The sequence below is a fragment of the Oncorhynchus mykiss genome, chromosome 1 (genome assembly GCF_013265735.2).
Source record: "Oncorhynchus mykiss isolate Arlee chromosome 1, USDA_OmykA_1.1, whole genome shotgun sequence".
Taxonomy (NCBI): Eukaryota; Metazoa; Chordata; class Actinopteri; order Salmoniformes; family Salmonidae; genus Oncorhynchus; species Oncorhynchus mykiss.
Window position 1 is genome coordinate 67,526,765 of NC_048565.1, and position 22,302 is coordinate 67,549,066.

Consider the following 22,302-nt stretch of genomic DNA (forward strand, 5'->3'; position numbering starts at 1 on the left):
AGGGACGGCCAGGGCTTGGTAGATTTGCAGTGGTCTGATACTCCTTCCATTTCAATATTATCGCTTGCACAGTGCTCCGTGGGATGTTTAAAGCTTGGGAAATCTTTTTGTATCCAAATCCGGCTTTAAACTTCTTCACAACAGTATCTCGGACCTGCCTGGTGTGTTCCTTGTTCTTCATGATGCTCTCTGCGCTTTTGACGGACCTCTGAGACTATCACAGTGCAGGTGCATTTATACGGAGACTTGATTACACACAGGTGGATTTTATTTATCATCATTAGTCATTTAGGTCAACATTGGATCATTCAGAGATCCTCACTGAACTTCTGGAGAGAGTTTGCTGCACTGAAAGTAAAGGGGCTGAATAATTTTGCACGCCCAATTTTTCAGTTTTTGATTTGTTAAAAAAGTTTTAAATATCCAATAAATGTCGTTCCACTTCATGATTGTGTCCCACTTGTTGTTGATTCTTCACAAAAAAATACAGTTTTATATCTTTATGTTTGAAGCCTGAAATGTGGCAAAAGATCGCAAAGTTCAAGGGGGCCGAATACTTTCGCAAGGCACTGTATAGTGTATCATGCTATTTCACTGCTATTTTCCTTCAGCCGAACTCAGAGGAACAACAACAAGCGCGTGGTAAGTGTGTAGTGATGAGACAGTAGAACAGGGGTCACAGAGAGAGATTTAATAAATGAGTGAGGTTGTTTCCGCCCAGCCCCCTCAGCTCACAATCCTCTCTCATAGCATGTCCAAAACGTAATGCAGCGTCATCATAGCTTTGAACGAATGACAGGGAATTGCTTGAGGGATGCTTACATTACACTTGGGCTCTGCAATGTCTGGACTGCTATAGAGGGTTTATTCGCTGAGCAATAGCTGTGAATATTAGCATGGGATTATTACTAGTATGTTGACAGAGTGGATGACTCATCCCAGGTAGCAGCCATGGCAACATGTTGCAGGTAAATCATACTCTGTTGTATTTGTTTCTGTTTCTATGTCAGTTGAGCCTTTCTGATGTATTTACTGTTTTGTGTGGACTTGTGCCAATAGTTTTGTGTTTATTTTTCTGATGTGCCTGCTGCATAGGACCACATTCCTGAAGAGTGTGGAATCTTAAGCATGCCTCCTGCCCTCTATGATTACTGCTGTTTATCCTACCTTTTCTATTTCTGTGTCTAAACTCAACCAAGGTCTACATTTCCCGGGGGAAATGTAATTTCTGAAACAGTAGTTAGCTTGACAAACGTAATACATTTCTAAATAAATTGTGACTTAGAGAGACAGAGTTGTGTGTATGTGCTGTCGTCCAGCAGCCAGCCCTACATAGGCATTCATACACAGCGTCCTACAGGATGTAGGGCTGACCACCCCCCTGCATGCCTTGGTATAGGGATTATACACATGATCCCCAACACATTCTTTTGGCCTTCTTTAACAGATGTAGTATCTTCATTTGGGCCAGTCTCCCAGAACAGGAAAATAATCCTGCAGTAATAGGAAATGTGAATTATTATGTGGATTGTAATTCATTGACATTTTTGTAGCGGCTGATACATTTTTCGTGAGGGAAAATAGTTTTTTAGAGATCTAGCAGCCTACGTTTTGACGTGCTTTTGGGAGCAAATGCCCATTTAGGGAGAATAAGAGTTCATGTTAAATCCAACCATTTCAGGATAATAATATTGGAACAATCCCTCTGGATTTCAACCATGACCCAGATGTTGGACAGTAATTTGCAAATAGCCTTTTTTTTATTACTTTATATAAACTATTGGGAAACGGCAAGCTTATTGTAGCAAACAGTTGGAGCCAAGTTGGGTAAAGAGATAGCAGCCTAATGTCCACATTGTTTCCTATAATAGTTTACCTACTATGCTATTTAAAAAACAAATACGGGTATTACAGCCTTGGGTGCTATCTGGTCCGTCTGATAGATTATACAGATTTCAAATCCGTTTGAAATGTATTGTAATCTCTCCTTCAAGGAAGCATAAATAGCATGCGCTCTGGGAGAGAAGAGCTCTAGCACGCTCGCATTAGGAGAAAGTGCGCGTGTGAGTGTTGCTCCTCGTCAGGAGCAAAGGTGGATCAGAGGAGCTGTCAGTTTCAGAACCATTTAGCAGTGAATGGAAAGCTCCTTTTCAACCAAGGTTAAAACGTCAGCCTTCTCAATGCGGAAACAGGTGATAAACGGCAGCGAACGTACACACGGCTACGCGGGTTTATCAGGATTCTGCAGCTTCTTATAACATTAGCATTTGTAATGGCAGGGGTAAGTGACAATCTTCCTTCATGAACCGTGACAAGTTGCAGTGCGGCTTGTTATTGTAGGCTGGCAATGTTACTATTCATTAATGAATGAAACGATCTCTCCAGGAATTGTTCCAGCTATAGCCTATTGTTTTATGTTTGAAGATAGCTTTTGTGTTGAAGCATATCATTTCCATCTGCTTCAGTTCACCAAACAACATCACTTTACAGGTCTGTCGCAGAGCAGAGTGACCATCAGACAGGTAGTAGTTGTTTGGGACAGTTTTTTTTAATGTCCAGAGCTCACCTGTAAACTATTTACATTACGGTATTCCCATTGCAGACCTATCTTGAAATATGACACCTTTCCAGTGATCTGTTATTTGTTGCGCAAGTCTTAGGCAATACAGACTTAGGTTTGGTAATCAAACACCTGATCCCTACCCTAGTATTAGTTCAATAAATGCATTCGACAACCATAGGGAATTACAAGACTGAACATAGCAATCTTCCTTAGTTTCAGATATGTCGACCAGACAGTCATTTACAATCATTCTTCCATGTCAAGCTGTTGCCTTTAACTAGTAGCCTATGTTGGAACCTGGTGTCATTGCTGTCCACAAACGACAAAAAAAAAAAAAATGGATTTGAATATATCAGCCTATCTAATCGCTGTGCCTGACAAGCCTTTTGAAGTGCAGAGGCAGTTGGCCTATTCCCTTTCCTCCAGCCTATCAGATGACAGTGTTTCTATAAACAGCACTTCACTGACTGCAGTCCCTTCCCACTGGGCACACCACGTCATTTCAACATGGATAATTGGGTCATATTTAGTTGATGTTGATCAATGAGATTACAACCTATTTTTACCCACTCCAAAAGACAGCCAAAAGTTAGTTGAATGTTCAATGCGTAATGTCACTATGCTTTCAACCATCTTAAAGCACAACAAAGTTCAAATGGGAATACAATGTCAGATATTTTGTTGATTTATACAAAAGATGCTGTTTCATATAATAGCAGAACCAAATGACCTGGATTGCAGTTGAGATTACATTAAAAGTACATGGTGCAAGTGATCAATGCCGTTCAAGATTCTGCACAGGTTATTACAGCATTGCAGGTCTTGGAGATCTTCACAATGACCGTGCTTTATATGATTACACAAGAAGAAATGGATAGTTACAGTAACCTCAATGTGGCCATGGATGTGTTACTCATTTTAAGGTTAAATGTTACAGTTGAAGTGGGAAGTTTACATACACCTTAGCAAAATACATTTAAATTCAGTTTTTCACAATTCCTGACATGTAATCCTAGGAAAAATTCCCTGTCTTAGGTCAGTTAGGATCACCACTTTATTTTAAGAATGTGAAATGTCAGAATAATAGTAGAGCAAATTATTTATTTCAGCTTTTATTTCTTTCATCACATTCCCAGTGGGTCAGAAGTTTACATACACTCAATTAGTATTTGGTAGCGTTACCTTTTCAATTGTTTAACTTTTGGGTAGCCTTCCACAAGCTTCCTACAATAAGTTGGGTGAATTTTGGTCCATGACAGAGCTGGTGTAACTGAGTCAGGGTTGTAGGCCTCCATGCTCACACGCGCTTTTTCAGTTCTGCCCACAAATGTTAGGTCAGAGCTTTGTGATGGCCATTCCAATACCTTGACTTTGTTGTCCTTAAGCCATTTTGCCACAACTTTGGAAGTATGCTTGGAGTCGTTGTCCATTTGGAAGAGCCATTTGCGACCAAGCTTTAACTTCCTGACTGATGTCTTGAGATGTTGCTTCAATATATCCGCGGTTTTTGAGCAGTGGCTTCTTCCTTGGTACCTTCAGGTGTTTGGAAATTGCTCCCAAGGATGAACCAGACTTGTAGAAGTCTACAATTTTTTTCCTGAGGTCTTGGCTGATTTTCTTTTGATTTTCCCATGATGTCAAGCAAAGAGGCACTGAGCTTGAAGGTAGGCCATGAAATACATCCACAGGTACACCTCCAATTGACTCAGAAGCTTCTAAAGCCATGACATAACTTTCTGGATTTTTCCAAGCTGTTTAAAGGCTCAGTCAACTTAGTGTATGTAGACCTCTGACCCACTGGAATTGTGATAAGTGAAATAATCTGTCTGTAAACAATTGTTGGAAAAATGACTTGTGTCATGCACAAAGTAGATGTTCTAACCGACTTGCCAAAACTATAGTTTGTTAACAAGAAATTTGTGGAGTCGTTGAAAAACGAGTTTTAATGACTCCAAGCTCTGTTCGTAAAACTTCTGACTTCAACTGTACATACCTTTCTAAAATAGTCTTAGGCTATTTATTGTACAAAAGTTATATTGTATTGGTTTTGTTTGTCAACGCTATCAAATATCAACATTTGAGAGAGATTTATCTTCTGCTTGGATTGTTCCATCTGTGCCACTGACTTAGTTTGGCTTGGATTCCAGTTTGTCTACAAATTATTCATTGATATGTTGGATTCACTTCTCAACCAAAAATCTAAGTTTGATTTGACTTAGACTATCTTTAAATGTACTTTAAATTAAGTTTGATTTGATTTAGTCCTACACAATTCAATATCACTAAAGATAATTACAATTTAAATCAACCAGAGCTTGAAACCATAGGCTTATTGTATTATCTATTTATAGTTGATTACAGGTTTGAATTTAAACACTGGCTGTTGATGACTTTACAAATCCTATAAAGGCCTAAATAGCAGCATTGATGATATATCGGTGATAAAGTATGTTCACATTTGATTTGCTATGTTAAACCAACTATATGGAATTACTTAGAAAGCAACAGGGAATGTATTTAGTGTTGAGAGATCTCCACTTACAAAATCATTCTCACGATAGCACATTGGTAATGGTCAGTGACAGCTATAATAGCTAAGCATGGCACGGCTTGGTTAAAACCCTGGATCGGAGACCAAAGGTTAGCAGTAGTAGATAGACCAATTCTCCAGTATTAGGTGCTGCCCAACCTAAAGATTAAAAAAAATATATATATATGTGTGTGTATGTGTGTGTATGTGTGTGTGTGTATATATATATGTGTATGTATGTATGTATGTATGTATGTATGTGTGTTGAAGATCTGTTTTTTAAAGGTACAAATTCAACATATTTTATATAAGTGTTGAAATTTGTTTACCAGGATGACGATGACGACACATTTCCTCTTCAAAACAACAGTTGATTACTTTTTTCAAATCCAATGTATTTTCTACATAGATTCCACATCACACTACGATGACAAATTACATTGATTCAACCAGTTTGTGCCCAGTGGGTTGTCCCAGGTGCTACTCTGTCAGTAAGGCTGATACTTCTGGGTCTCTCTCTCACACACACACTCTGTCCTTCCTACATCTTACCTCATCAATTCTACTCAGCTTTAATGCTGAGGCCATGATATTTTAGCAGTCCTTATTGGTCCATGACATACCTGTTTTCTTTACCCCTGCTATTGCTTCATTATAGTGTCTGTTGTAGGAACCACATTTCTGCTGAAATCCAAGAACAACTGGATGATATTTGTTGGAGGATTCAAAGTTGTATTGTCACCTAGAGAATGTATTCTAAAAATGTCTCCTTTCCCCCCCCATGTCCCCAGGCTCCCCACTGCAGCCAGAGAATAGATCGTGCCAACAGAGGTAGTGCATTGCGCCATTCTCCAGCCAAGATTGATCTGACTGTGTAAGGCACTTGGTTAAGGATATGAGACATCGATGTGTCTGCCAGTGCATAAAGTGGGATTTCAGGGCCACAACTTTCTGATGTCCCTCAGTGATGAGTTTTTTTCAGAATCTGAGCTATGATGATGGGGCTTTTAAACTGTCCCCAGATAAAACCACAGCTGACTCTGCGTGGTCAGTGGATGTGACTGTAATTAAGAGTAGGGCGTTCAACTATTGACTGCGGGCGATTACAATCTTGGTGAGTAAGGGGTTGATTTTTCCATACTGTACATTGAAGTGATCTGCTTATATGCTCAGCTGCTGTTGGGTAAACATTTTAAGGACAGTCTTTAATTTTATGGACAGTCTTGTGACATGAAATTGAATCTGTCTTAAGTGAATTAGTCTCAGCTGTTTATAGGCTCCATTCCTGCTCCCTTGTTTTGAAATCTGACATTGTGTTTGGGTCTGAGGAGACTCTGATTCCCCCTTAGCATAAGCCCATTGAAGTCAAACCATTCACTCATTAACTTCAGCGAAGCCACAAGACCATTTACAGCAACCGCTTATATAGCTTACAGCGACCATGTATATAGCTTACTTACCTTCTCGTGTTCTTATTTCAATATCTTTTGTGTTTTTGTTCTACCTTTTGTTGTTTTTATTACTACATTGATTACTGCATTATTGGGTTTAGAGCTTGAACGAAAGGCATTTGACCGTACTTGAGCACGTGACATTAACTTGAAACTTAAAGATCACCATTTGTAAAGCTTGTTTTCCGAGCGTGTTGTCTGTCGGGTTAAGCTCTCTGTCTGGAAAGGCAAATCCCGGGGAGGAAAAGCAGACACAGACCTTTCCCCTCATTCTTGTCTGGACGGATCGGACACCATCCAGGAGGAGATTGACTGGGGAAGCTGTGGAAATTCACTCCTAACTGTATCCAAACCACAGAGGAAATAGGGTGGGGGTGTGGGGTGGGAGTGGGGGTGTGGGGGGGGGGGGGGGACAATACAGTGGGTGTGCCATTTGTTAAGCTGTCACTTCTATGAGGCAGTGAGAAAATAACTTACATGGTCTCTGCTCTGCTATTTATCTGTCATCAAACTTGATTGACAGAATTTATTACACACAATTTCCAAGTCCAGAACCTCCTAGTGAGGTACAGTAGACATGCTACAGACAGCCTGTCAGTGTTGAGTGCTAGTAGTGTTATCAGAGGGAAAGAGAAACTGACTGTCTGTCTAAGCGTGAGAGTGTGTAGGTGATGCCTCGAATTTGTTTATTCTTGTTTTTCCTCAGAGGTTTACAACTGTTAGACCCTATGACTCAAATTAGCCAAATTAGTTTCTATCCTCTGAATAAGAGGAGGGCCCCAGTCCCCTCTGACCTTGTTACTGCCCCAGCAACTATAAGCTGCATGGTCCTTCACCATCTGTTAGTGCTAAACAGACTACTTTACACCAGTAGCCATTGGGCCGTTAAGACAGCACTGGATCAAGGGATCTGATTGGTCGAGCACTCTTCCTAAAGGGAGGGACAAAGCACCATGAGTGGCAGGAGGTGGAAGATGGAGCTCTATTGGACTTAGGCAGGTCTGGAGGGGGGAGGAGGAGGGAGGCCTAAATCCAGTATGGATGAGCTGGCAAAGCGGACAGCCACTGTGAGTCTAGAGGTGGCAAAGAGGAGAAAGGGAGACGAGGAGAAAGAGGGAGGCAGACCCAGACTGTGCTGCTGCAACTCGGGGGATAGCAGTTGCTATGTGTACAGTGTGGGACTGTGTGTATAGTGTGTGTCTGTAGGATGAACAAAAATGGGGGGGGGTAGGGAATCCTATTAGTCTGAGTACAGAAAAAGTAGGCCTAAGTACCCTGCTCATCAGGGTGTAAGTGTGTTCCATCATGTGTGTTTTTGATATGAGCGAGTGTGAGAGAAAGATCCTCAAGTGTTATGAGGTTGTAATCAGTGTGCCTTGTTCAACATGTGGCCGTGCGATATTAATATAAATGTCTATTGGTCTCCTGGTTTTAGAAATACTTTATGTTAACGGTTTTCTAATTGACCAGAATTGACAGATGTATTTTTAAATTGTAAACTTGGTTTCTAGTCTGTGAAAAACACAAACATTATTTATTTTTAGGTTTTCCTTTTAGGAGGGAGTCATTTAAAAAAAATCCTGCCAGACGTATCCCATAACGTAAGCACGGGCCCTGGCCCCTGGCCCCTGTCTCAAGTACGGTGAGTTAACCTTGTGTAATTTGATGACGAAATAACCACACTACAGATTTAGTAGTGGAAGTAGCATTCATTGTTACATACATAGGAACAACAAAACGTCTTGGGCCAGCCAGACAGAAGTTATTTGGACTTAACTTTTTCAGGTTGGTGGGCATATGACCCAGTGGTTCTATTAAACAAATAGGTGTCCATTTCAGGTTGTTGTCAGTTACCATGGCATTCACAGATCGTGTTAACTTGCAATTTGTCCTGTGACTCGACTCTTCATCGCCTCTCCATTTGTTCGTTCTGTAGTTAACACACAACCTTACTCACCTTGATTGACCAGTGTGCAGGGATAGCTGTGGTGACCAACTGTACAGTGCCTTGCGAAAGTATTCGGCCCCCTTGAACTTTGCGACCTTTTGCCACATTTCAGGCTTCAAACAAAGATATAAAACTGTATTTTTTGTGAAGAATCAACAACAAGTGGGACACAATCATGAAGTAGAACGACATTTATTGGATATTTAAAACTTTTTTAACAAATCAAAAACTGAAAAATTGGGCGTGCAAAATTATTCAGCCCCCTTAAGTTAATACTTTGTAGCGCCACATTTTGCTGCGATTACAGCTGTAAGTCGCTTGGGGTATGTCTCTATCAGTTTTGCACATCGAGAGACTGAATTTTTTCCCATTCCTCCTTGCAAAACAGCTCGAGCTCAGTGAGGTTGGATGGAGAGCATTTGTGAACAGCAGTTTTCAGTTCTTTCCACAGATTCTCGATTGGATTCAGGTCTGGACTTTGACTTGGCCATTCTAACACCTGGATATGTTTATTTTTGAACCATTCCATTGTAGATTTTGCTTTATGTTTTGGATCATTGTCTTGTTGGAAGACAAATCTCCGTCCCAGTCTCAGGTCTTTTGCAGACTCCATCAGGTTTTCTTCCAGAATGGTCCTGTATTTGGCTCCATCCATCTTCCCATCAATTTTAACCATCTTCCCTGTCCCTGCTGAAGAAAAGCAGGCCCAAACCATGATGCTGCCACCACCATGTTTGACAGTGGGGATGGTGTGTTCAGCTGTGTTGCTTTTACGCCAAACATAACGTTTTGCATTGTTGCCAAAAAGTTCAATTTTGGTTTCATCTGACCAGAGCACCTTCTTCCACATGTTTGGTGTGTCTCCCAGGTGGCTTGTGGCAAACTTTAAATGACACTTTTTATGGATATCTTTAAGAAATGGCTTTCTTCTTGCCACTCTTCCATAAAGGCCAGATTTGTGCAATATACGACTGATTGTTGTCCTATGGACAGAGTCTCCCACCTCAGCTGTAGATCTCTGCAGTTCATCCAGAGTGATCATGGGCCTCTTGGCTGCATCTCTGATCAGTCTTCTCCTTGTATGAGCTGAAAGTTTAGAGGGACGGCCAGGTCTTGGTAGATTTGCAGTGGTCTGATACTCCTTCCATTTCAATATTATCGCTTGCACAGTGCTCCTTGGGATGTTTAAAGCTTGGGAAATCTTTTTGTATCCAAATCCGGCTTTAAACTTCTTCACAACAGTATCTCGGACCTGCCTGGTGTGTTCCTTGTTCTTCATGATGCTCTCTGTGCTTTTAACGGACCTCTGAGACTATCACAGTGCAGGTGCATTTATACGGAGACTTGATTACACACAGGTGGATTGTATTTATCATTATTAGTCATTTAGGTCAACATTGGATCATTCAGAGATCCTCACTGAACTTCTGGAGAGAGTTTGCTGCACTGAAAGTAAAGGGGCTGAATAATTTTGCACGCCCAATATTTCAGTTTTTGATTTGTTAAAAAAGTTTGAAATATCCAATAAATGTCATTCCATTTCATGATTGTGTCCCACTTGTTGTTGATTCTTCACAAAAAAATACAGTTTTATATCTTTATGTTTGAAGCCTGAAATGTGGCAAAAGGTTGCAAAGTTCAAGGGGGCCGAATACTTTCGCAAGGCACTGTATGTATTGTGTTCTCAAACGGCAATGTTGGACATGGCTCAAAGTGAAACTGCAAAGGGAGGCTCAGGAACCTCAATGGCACAAAATATGAGGATAAATGGTGCTGGGTATTATGATTAGCAAGACAGTCAAATAACTGCAATCAATTCAACAGGTTCACAATCACCAAATGCATATATCACAGACACCACAGGATACCTCTGAGCATGTGTTTGTGTCAATGTGCATCTGTGTACAAAAAAAACGTGTACACTTGCAGCTAACTTTTACACAGTTGTATAGCTAATCTGATGTTATTCTACACATTTTGCCACGAGGCTGAAAAAATGTTGCTGTTTTAAAGAAAATGTCCTGCAATTCTACACATTTTGCATGGGGCAGAGAGGGAAATGCAGTTTTATAGCTCATTTCATGCTATTTGACACATTCTGCCATGAGGCTGAGAGAAAATTTAGCATTTCTAAAGCTAATTCAAGCTAAAATATAGGTGTCTTGACTGTGATAAAGGCACAGAAAAAAAAGTTAGGTGCAGTGAAATGTGTTTTACACTGTCGGCCATAGTAGTATGAGATGTCTTGTTTGCTAAATGAACAAATGAAATGGGCAGTGGCATGGTTCATATAGCCATAGAAGCACAGTGACATGCCTCAATGTAGTCATATTTGTGGCTTATTGGGGGTGTTGCTTTGTTAGTTATTTTTGGCAACCCATCCTGTGACAGTGAATGTCATTACGGTTAATCTGTTCTGTTATATTTAATCAAATCTGACTAACCCAGTGCACTGCTTGCTATTATATCTGATGGTGTTTGCATGTCTAAGTAAAAATACAAATGATGTATTTCACTGACAAGTGAAGAGCAGCAACAACAACAAAAAATTGCTCAACCTGATTGGGTGATCCTTCGCCCCTGGTGTAAGTGTGCAGCTGTGGGTGTGTGAGGCATGTGTGAGACAGACTGCCCCCCCCCCGTACCATGTGGAAAGTCATGGCACAACCCTGCTCTTTCCCTGGGATCTCAGATAGTTATCACCTGCTGTGTGTGTGCATGCATGTGTGTTTAGGGTCTGAGATTTGGATCATTGGCTATTTCAAGGCCTACATAAAGATGGAAGATATACTTTTAGGTCTTGCTGAAATGGGAGATTATTGTTTGTTGATTTCCAGACAAAAAAAGCATGATCTTTTCAAACTAAATGAGACTTATTCATTACTTAGTTGCCTTAGTTACCTTTGTCTGGCCTTGATAACTACTGTCTTACTGGTATAGTGTCAATGTAGCAAAGGAGGAGAAAGACTTTCTAAGGAAAAGCAGTGGGAGAGGTTAAAGGATATTTCTCTCTACCTGCTACACTGATCACCGGTGTCTGAGTGTCTGTACATGTGGTGTGTGAGGATCAGACTGACAACTAGGGCCAGGACGATACCAATATTGCAATACATAGTATCGTGGCAAGGAAACAAAACACAAAGCGGATTTAACATCTTTAGATAAACAGCCCTAATGTTTGAAACAAACATCATTATGTTGTCATCCAGAGTCACATTTGATTTATTTTCCAAACGATAGCGCGCAATATTTTACATACAGCAGGTTTTTAAAGGACCGAAGAGTTTGGTCTGCCAAACATCCGGTAGGAACTAATATTAGAGCAGTGTGCTAGCAGTGGCAATGGTTGGGGTCTTCCTGCTCCTCATGATTTGTAGGGTAATGACTATCCTGCCGTGACTAAAGTAGAGACAACAGAGTGAACAAGTTCCTCAGAAGGTGGGCCCATGACCTCTGATATAGTGCACAAAGGAAAATATTGAGAGGTTGACCCTGTTAGAGCCACTTTAGAATTTCACCAGATAATATATCTATTTCGATATCAGAATTAGTTGCTTCTCTCTGGTATCTATGTACTCAAACAAACTGAAGGAATTTTACACTTGCTATTCTAGATTGAGGACGTGGTGAGTGTGAACTTGACAGACTACAGATTTGGAGTGTTAACAAAACACTTGGAAAACATGTGGAATGTTTTGGGTAAAAGTAGTCTGCCTGCTGTTCTCGCTTGTTCTGCTTCATTCTGAGCCTTCAAGTTCAAGGATCCTTCACCTGTGAAAATAGAGCTCTGTTGGATTAATCAAAGCTAACAGGCCTGTGGCCAACAAGCAATCAGACACATTAATGGAGTCTATAAAGATACAACCACCCAAGCAAGACCTGTACTGTATCATAACCAACTGTTTACTGTCATCACTTATGATACTATTTCTGGCTATGTCCATAGCCACCCCAAAAAATATGACAGTTTACTACAGAATACTATAGAATTCTGTAGTGATCTTTACAATACTATACTACACACTGTGGTAGACCTTCACGGTGACCTTCAAGCTGACTTGTCTAGTTAAATAAAAGTTCAACTTTTTAAATACCTCAATCATGTGTTGTACTTATGTTATGTTAATGTTATAGTCTACTGTAAAATACTACAAAAACAAAGTTTTTGTTAGCAAAACACTACAGTTTTAAAAACACTACAGTAATTACTATAGTGTTTAATTGGCAGGGTACTGTACAGTACCCTGCCATTTCCTGTCCCCAAATCCCAATTTGTGCCACCCATAAGTCAGAGACCTACATTGCAAGTATAGACCATATATTTTCTATTTTATTAAGATCCCCATTAGCTGTTTCGAAAGCAGCAGCTCCTCTTCCTGGGGTCCATACAACATGAAACATGACATAATACAGAACGTTAATAGGGAAGGACAGAACTACATCAATTTAAGAAAGGCCTACATATCAATACCAACACACCAACTATCTAGGTCAAGTAGGGGAGAGGCTTTGTGAGGTGTTTCTTTATCTGTTTTTTTTTAAACCAGGTTTGCTGTTTATTTGAGCAATATGAGATGGAAGGGAGTTCCATGCAATAATGGCCCTATATAATACTGTACGCTTTCTTGAATTTGTTCTGGATTTGGGGACTGTGAAAAGACCCCTCGTGGCATGTCTGGTGGGGTAAGTGTGTGTGTCGGAGCTGTGTGTAAGTTGTCTATGCAAACAATTTGTAATTTTCAACACACTATTGTTTCTTTTAAAAATAAGAAGTGATGCAGTCAGTCTCTGCTCAACTCCTAGCCAAGATGGACTGTCATGCATAGTATTCATATCAGCCCTATGATTACAATGAAGAGCAAGACGTGCCGCTCTGTTCTGGACCGGCTGCAGCTTAACTAGGTCTTTCCTTTCAGCACTTGACCACACGACTGAACAATAATCAAGATTAGACCAAACTAGAGCCTGCAGGACAAGTTTTTTTTTTTGGAGTGTGGGCTGTATATTGTGTTCCCTACAAGTTATTTAAAAAAGAGCAGATGCTCTGAACTGTTGATTCAGTCCTACCTACCTACCTACCTACCTACCTACCTACATGTTATGGAAAATTTGCTCTGAGTATTTTGTTCAGTAGATTTCTTTATTACAGTACAGTCCCATAGTATACTATAGTGTTTTGTGAGTAGGCCTAAATGTCAGAATGACTGGGAGTAAAACTATTATCGATATCTGTTTCGCTTAGTCACCCGCCCAGGGGGTCAGGGGAACGCATCCCTAGACTGATGTCATGGCGTGACTGGTAGACAATGGCATGACCGCATCACCTCAGGTTACAAAGATGGATTCTGAATTCAGTAACAGTCTTTGATATAATTTTGTGTAAGTTTGTTTTATTGTCTTTTTAAAAGAACATGTTCCTATTGTGTCCTTTCTCTCATTCTCTTTGACAGCCTGAAAAGAAGATGAGCAGAGCAGCATGGCGACGAGACCTGCCAATCATCTTCCAGCTTACTGACCCTCACCAAATGGACCCATTTTTTTGATTCATTTTGGGTTAGAAAGGAAGCTTAGGAGACGAACAACAAGAAAGAGACCGAGGCCTGCACTGAGGCCAGTGTGGGGACCATGTCTCAGTCTGGCAAGATCCTGCACCTGTATGTGGAGGTGAGGTCTGTCCCGGAGGAAGAAGGGAAGGAGTTGGGGGGTGGTGTGGAGGGGATTCACCCACTAGTGCTCCAAGAGCCGGACATCCTACCTCAGTCCCAGCGCACCCCCAGCCACTCCACCTGTACCTGCACCTCCACCCCCAGCCCAACCTCCATGTCCCCTGGAGTGGTGCATAATGTTGGGGGCAGCACTCCCAGCCTCACCCCCTCCAAGTCCTCCTCTAGACACTCGGTCAGTTTCCAGCTGGACCTACCGGACAACTCGGGAACGCCCATCCACCACAGGCAGAGTCTGCCTTACGAGGGGACTGGTCAACTGCTCTCCACTCTCCAGCCTGCACCCGATGGGCTGCAGCATGGAACTCTGGTGCGCCCCCGCTCCTCAGACATTGAGCACTACCAAGGGAGGGTGCCCCTATCCCCTGCCTGCTCTGGGATTATAACTGCCCCCTCCACTCCAACCAGTGGGTGCAGATTCTACGATAGCTCTGGTGTGGGGGATGAGGGCAAACGCTCTGTGGTCAGCTTTAGCTACATAGAGAAAGCCAGCATTAAGTCTGTGGACAGCCCCTGCAGTGCTTTGTGCCAAAGTATACCTGAGAACCCCTTCAGTAGAGGAATGGAGGAGGGGTATCTGCCTGCCCGCCTCAGGAAGAGGCTTAGTGACCCTGTGTGGTCAGACAGCTGGAAGCCCTCCGGTAGCTCCAGCCCCAAACTGTCCCCCAAGGGCTCCCCCTGTCTCCGCAGGTCCACTCTGGACACTGTAGCCAGAGAAGCCACCTACAGGGCCATGGAGGAATTTGGCTCCCCGGAACTGAGGCGCAGACTGGCAGCCTACAGCCCAGACCAGAGCCCCAGCTTTCCACGGCACTACCAGCAGCAGCTCCGCTGCAAGTCCTGGGTAGGGTCCCCAGTCCCGCCCCAGGGTACCAAAACAATGCCCGTCAATCCACACCTTATAGACCCAGACAGGAACCGCGGTTTAAATGGCCTCACCAGAAGCCCAGCTTCTGACCAGCTCTTCGTTCAAGCCAGGCAGTCCTACTACAAATACACCATGTCCCCCTCCAGTGTTCGCCACCACTATGGTGTCCATAACCACAGGCCAGGCCTGGGGGACGAGAGCCCCAGCTTGTCCTCCAAGTTCCGCCCGCCTTTACCTACAGGGAGGCCCACTGCGATCCAGCATGACATACCAGCAAGCATGTCTACCAGCACCTCGGCCTCTTGCAACCAGAGGACTAGCTGCCAAACCAGTAGCTACACTCCTAGCGACAGCCACTGCTTACCCAACAAGGTAAACTCCAAACTGTCAGATCAGTCAAATGGCAGCAAGCTGGGAAAGGGATTGAACCAGACCAGTGGCAGGAGAAGTATCTCCCAGGCCTCTAGCCCTGACATGGCCCGTAAGCTGGCAGAGGAAGTTACCAAGCTTCCCACCATCCTCATGGACAGGAGGACTCCCTCCCCCACCCCGTTCCAGACTGACTCGGCTAAGTCAGAGAGCCCCAGGCCTGGCTACCGCTCTAGGAAGTCTCAACCCTATACCACCCTCCAGGGCACGGGTTCTCCAGCACAGCCCCACCCTGAAGCTAACAGTAACACCCACCTCCAGGACCACAGGTGGACAGACAAGGAGTCTCCTAGTGTTGGATGCCACTCCAGAGAGTCTATACCAGGCCAAGGCTCGGGGCAAGCCTCCCCCCTCCTACAGCAGAAGGGCATCTCCTCCCCTACTATGCCAGCTATGCTGCACCCAGTGGTGGCGTCCCAGACTCCTATCATAGACCCTCGGCTGCAGAGAGCTGAGCTGGTGGCGAAAGACAGCCCCACCCTGCACCGCCACCAACCCCCACAGTACATGGGAGACCGGGGCTCCCCTGGCCTGTATAGGAGACAGTACGACACCCTCTTTGACAGAGGGGATCCAAGGGACAGCCCGGAGAGCAGCAGGCGCCTGGTTATAGGCAACGACATGGAGCCACCAGACAGCTGGACCTCCAGGATGCAGCAGTGGAGGGAGAACGTGTCCATCACGGACCAAGACGAGTCCAATAGAGAGGATCAGACTGCTGATGGTGATGGATTGTGTGTGGTGACGAAGGAAGAGCTGATGCAACAGGGGAGGGATGAAGCAGCTGTGTTGGGGGATAAACATGGGGTAAACGGGGGGGAGACCCAGGACCATAGCGGATTGCTGGGGTCTTCCCAAAGCTCCAGTGGAGTGACAGGCAGTCTGGAGGAAAACAGTCAGCCAGAGAGGGACTGTCTCTCTCCAGAGACATCCAGCCAGTCCAGCCAGAAGAGCAATGACACTGAAGACACTGCTTCTGGGATGCAGGTGGGGGAGTGCGAGATTGTGTTTACAAGTGTACATTGGTTGAGTAGGTGATAAAGTACATTCTCCCTGTCTTTCATCTGTTGTAGTCAGACAGCCACTACTCTGTGCTGGGCCCGTCCTTGCACTCCCAGAGGATTGCCCATGCCAAATGGGAGTTCCTGTTCGGACAGCCCACAGAGGACTGCCACGATTCTAAAGGTGGGCGGTCCTGTCCTGAAAGAGCTCTAATCACTGTCTTACTCCTCCTCCTCTAGTTTAGACTTCCTAGTTTGTCAGCCCCGCCTCGTGAACAAGCAGCTAGCTGCACAATATTCCTGTAATCCAATTAGCTTTGGCTAGATTTGGCTATAGAGCCATCAGGGCCTGGCATTAGCGCTGTCCTTTTTAAACTCTGACTGACTCGCTTCCTTCTCTTGCAACACAAACATTTTCTTTGTTTACCCAAAAGGTTACAGCACTTTATTGATCGTTTAGAGCAGGGGTAGGCAAATAGGTTTAGCCCGGGGCTGTTTTGGTCAGAGGGCTGGAACATAATTATATTAATTTGTACACTGCAAATTGACCACAACTCAGACCAAAAAGAGAGTATTTTCAAATACTATATCATTACATACCTGGATGATATTGACACGGTCACATATAAACATTTTTATTTGTGGTAACACTTAGGAACTGATTTCCTAAATTTAAATTTGACCAAAAATGAAAATCATTAAAACATTTAATTTTTTACTGAAAACTTTGGGGGGCCACAAATTATCACTCGCTGGACGGTTTTAGCCCCTCAGGCTGCCTGTTGCCGACCCCTGGTTCAGTCTACACGTTTCCGCATCACACGTCTTTCATTTAATGTGTGCTTTCCTGTTAATTACATTTAGACCTTAGAGAATCTATCCCCTTGTGTTTAATTTACGTTTTCTTTATCCCTTCTCTTCATCTCTCACTCATCTTCTACCATTCACTATTGAATTACAGTACTCATCACAGACCGTGTGTTATAGGCCTCAAAACGGTGAATGTCTTCACAATAAACTCTACCGTTATAATAACAAACTATACATTTAGAACAAGTCATTTTATTACATTTCCATGGTCTTTAGAACAGGTAATTTTACTTAGTGGGACAAAAATATTGAGGGCTCTATTTTAATAAACCTACCGCAAAGGTAAATCTTAGTGCTGGCGGTAGCATTATAGTTTTGGGGGTGTCAAATCTTTTAGCTTTTTTCACAAACTGAATTATGGGCGCAGTAACTGGCAGTGGTGCGAAAGGGCTGTGTTTTGATGAATAAACAAGTTCTGGGTGTGTCGAGGCTTGGCCCTTCATTAGCCAATCAGAATGTGCTCCATGGCTAAATATGTGATTGCTTCAAGTTGTATATTTTTGGTCTCTTATCTATTGCGTTGTCATCTACTCCATTATAGCCTAGTTCATTAAATAGCCTGAACCATATTTGCTAAATATGTTGAACATGTTTGCAGTCCACGTTGTTCTAGATTCATTGCTTCAATATGGAAATGCATTGCTAAACATAGGCTATAGCATTAATACTAATATAGGGGCTAGGCCTACTGTAAAATGCAGAATGGACATGCCAAGGATAGTCTATAATCAAGATTGAATTCGCTAGGCTAACAACGCAACCATTTTGTTTTAAATAGGCAATGTCTATATACAGTTACAAGCACCATAATTGCTCCCCGTTGGCTTATAATACAGACAAGGCAACTTAGACTATGTAGAGTTTTACGCACATCCAAACTTTTGACAGGAGCTGGATAAAGATCCAATATAAAGAGAAAGGAGGCATGTCCACTCACCGTTATACAGCTCGCAAATGTCATGTTTTATAAACATCAGGGAACCCTCTGACAGATCATATTTACACTTCTACAGAAATAGCAGACGCAATCCCATTACTTTCTCGCCATGTACGTTCTCACCATAAACCCATAGACGGTGAATCTTTTGAATAAGTTTGTTTTTCGTTTCATTTGATTAAAAAAAACAATGTTTATTTTTTTAAACAAACAACATTTTACCTGAAAAAGTGAAATGCAGGTGAATAATGAAAAAGGACAAAAGCCTCAAATATTTCAAAGCAAGTCTCAGTAAACCATTTAAAATCTCTTTTATTCATGGGCTACTTTTGGCTAATGGACAGGATTAAAATATGCACCTATGAGATACTGCTAAACCAGCCTTGATTAAGGGGAGGGGGAGGGATCATATGGTTTCGAAATACGAGATTCACTGGCACAAAAAGCATATCTCTCCTTCCATGGGTAATGTGCGTCAAGGCTGGATAGGCTGTTCGTCCCCCTTCCAAATCCAAGCCATTATCAACTGCATTATCCCTAAGACCTGCTTTTTGTGGGTCTTAAAACGTCCCATTAGTGCTGCATGAAATTGTCACTTTTGCGCCTGTTAAGGACACACCTCAAATATTGCCACCCCTCCCACCTCAGCGCAAGTGAGCTGATGTTAAACAGGTAAATTGCCAAACCTGGCGTTATGGCAGGAAGCTGCTGTTTTTCCATGACAAAATTGCAAACTAACGTGCATAGAGTAATCAGTCCTCTCAATACAATGTACCATCATAATGGAATACAATCTATACATTTACTTCTGGTCTTTAGGACAATACATTTACTTCTGGTCTTTAGAACAATACATTTACTTCTGGTCTTTAGGACAATACATTTACTTCTGTGGTCTTTAGGACAATACATTTACTTCTGGTCTTTAGGACAATACATTTACTTCTGGTCTTTAGGACAATACATTTACTTCTGGTCTTTAGAACAATACATTTACTTCTGGTCTTTAGGACAATACATTTACTTCTGGTCTTTAGAACAATACATTTACTTCTGGTCTTTAGGACAATACATTTACTTCTGGTCTTTAGGACAATACATTTACTTCTGGTCTTTAGGACAATACATTTACTTCTGGTCTTTAGGACAATACATTTACTTCTGGTCTTTAGGACAATACATTTACTTCTGGTCTTTTAGAACAATACATTTACTTCTGGTCTTTAGAACAATACATTTACTTCTGGTCTTTAGGACAATACATTTACTTCTGGTCTTTAGAACAATACATTTACTTCTGGTCTTTAGAACAATACATTTACTTCTGGTCTTTAGAACAATACATTTACTTCTGGTCTTTAGAACAATACATTTACTTCTGGTCTTTAGAACAATACATTTACTTCTGGTCTTTAGAACAATACATTTACTTCTGGTCTTTAGGACAATACATGTATGATTATTTGTGCATGGTTGTTAGAACATGCCATTTGACTAAGTGCAAGATATCTTGGTAAACAATATTCATGCACACTTTTACAATTTGTCTTTTTCGATATCCTACTCTACAGCCCCCCCTAGGGGCACCTCCAGCGAGTCTCCCAAGCATACCCCTCCCTCCTCCCTGCCCCTGAAGCCCACAAATCACTGGAGGGAGCTGGACGATGAGGGACAGAGTTTATCCTATCACAACGTCCAGCAGGTGGAGGTGGAGCTGGTGACTCTGCCCCCAGTCGCTGTGGTTGGCATCTCACCCAAGACGGGCATCATCCGGAAAACCATCAAGTACTCTGAGACGGACTTAGATGCGGTGCCCCTGAAATGCTATAGGGAAACAGACCTGGATGAGGTAATGTTAGCTGAGGCTGAGGCCCAGGCAGAGAGCGAGAGAGAACAGGAGGGGGTGGAAGTGGACTCTGCCTTTGGGAGTAATCGCAGCGTGCTGGCCACCTCGGCCTCTAGCGCCAGTACCATAGTCCACACTGACGGAGAGGTGGAGGAGCTAGAGGAGGAGATGGTGAGCTGGGCCAGTGTGAGGATGCAGGGGGATAAGAAGAGACAACATGCCACCCATGAGGATAATCAGACGTACAGTCTGCTGATGAAGGGGTGAGCCATCCACTGTTCAAACACACCATACCTTGAAAGCAAATATAGAGATGAGTTTAACACTACAGTACCTGTGCCTACCTCAAATCGAAACTAAAATGTATTCATTGAAACAATGTACAGATCTGTTGAACTTGTAGAAAAACAATGTCAAGGAGTATCCCATGTTAAGATGTACATGTTTTTTTCCCCTGTAGTCGTCCGTTGGACTACATATCAGATTCCCATTCAGCACTCAAGTCCCCCATCTCATTGACCAGCCCTCGCAGGACCTCTGCGGATGGCCTTGACTCCTTCAGCCACCACTTTGAGAGCATTGTGGAGTCTCACCGGGCTAAGGGCACCTCTTACAGCAGCCTGGACAGCGTTGACCTCTTGACCCCCAGCGGCCCGCACGTTTTCACCTTTGACCTTCCCACCCTCACCCCTGAGATCCAGAGCCAGATATGTGAGAGTGCGCGTCACATCACGGAGCTGAGTTTTGCCCCCCTGGCCCATCCAGAGCCTCCCAGGGTGTCTGTCCCTGTCCGGTCTGAGAACACGCTGGCCGCCACAGGAGACGGGCTCAGCAGCTACTCTGAGGATTCTACTTCAGGAGGGAAGTCTTGGTTGGAGAAAGACTCAATGAAAAATAAGTCTAACTTAGACTTTCCTCTCATTCGGTGAGTGACAGACAAACAGTCTAAATGAAAGCATGGACGTCAAGGTATACTTAATTTAGACCGTTTTGTATCAGCAACTTTGCCATGTCCGTGCAGGAGAAAGTGGTAACGTGCACGCGCAAAGTCACAATCCCTTCACCAACCTCGAGATTGTTTAGCTGTGATATCTCTTGAGTGAGTTTGTGTGTTTGGTGGTGGCAACACCTACAGTGAGCTCCATTTTTGTTATTTTGGCTCTGAACTCCAGGCCTTTGGATTTGAGGGGATACAATGACAATGACTGTCCGCTTTAATTTGAGGGTATTTTCATCCATATCAGCTGAACCGTTTAGAAATTACAGCGCTTTTTGTACATAGTCTCCCCCCATCAAGTATATTGTACAAATTCACTCATGTGTAGTAAAAACTTTAGTATTTGGTTCCATATCCATAACGTGCAACGACTACATCAAGCTTGTGACTCTACAAACTTGTTGGATGTATTTGCTGTTTGTTTTGGTTGTGTTTCAGATTATTTTGTGCCCAATAGAAATGAATGGTAAGTAATGTATTCTGTCAATTTGGAGTAACTTTTATTGTAAATAAGTATAGAATATGTTTCTAAACACTTCTACATTAATGTGGATGCTACCATGATTATGGATAATCCTGGATGAATCGTGAATTATGATGACTGAGAAAGTTAGACGCACAAATATCATACCTCCAAAAAAAACCGCTAACCTCTCCCTGTTATTGTAATGGTGAGAGTTTAGCATGTCTTAGGGGTATGATATTTACCATTCATTTCTATTGGGCACAAAATAATCTGAAACGCAACCAAAACAGAGAGCAAAATTCATCCAGCAAAGTTGTAGAGTCAAAAGCGTGATATTTCTAATGGTTCACCCGATCTGGATGAAAATACCCTCAAATTAAAGCCGACAGCCTGCACTTTGACCTCAGCCATTTCAAATCCAAAGTGCTGGAGTACAGAGCCAAAACAACATCAAAATTGCCGCTGTCCCAATACTTTGGAGCTCTCTGTATTTTGCTCTGATGATCTTATTATAAGATATAGTATCCTATAATGCTGTTTCATAATGGTAAACCGCTTAATGCTGCTTCCGTTATACATGTCTTTACTGCTCCTAGATGACCTACAAAAGGACTGTCACTAAAATCTCATGCCATGTGTTGTCCCTTGAATGGTTGTTCCCAATTATTTGGAT

The 22,302-nt window shown here is 42.7% G+C and overlaps 1 protein-coding gene across 2 annotated transcripts in view; it reads left to right on the forward strand.

Moving 5' to 3' along the window:
• The first annotated feature begins 1,846 nt into the window (after positions 1-1,846).
• Positions 1,847-22,302, forward strand: part of psda (pleckstrin and Sec7 domain containing a) — a 46,439-nt gene continuing 25,983 nt past the window's right edge. The window contains exons 1-6 of one of the 2 annotated variants that reach the window (XM_021609023.2): positions 1,847-2,281; positions 5,885-6,207; positions 13,943-16,499; positions 16,586-16,697; positions 19,892-20,429; positions 20,627-21,091. In XM_021609023.2, coding sequence (XP_021464698.2) covers positions 14,118-16,499; positions 16,586-16,697; positions 19,892-20,429; positions 20,627-21,091 — 3,497 coding nt within the window. In that variant the 5' untranslated portion in view covers positions 1,847-2,281; positions 5,885-6,207; positions 13,943-14,117. The remainder of the gene's footprint in view (positions 2,282-5,884; positions 6,208-13,942; positions 16,500-16,585; positions 16,698-19,891; positions 20,430-20,626; positions 21,092-22,302) is intronic. The other variant, XM_021609014.2, reaches the window with a different exon arrangement.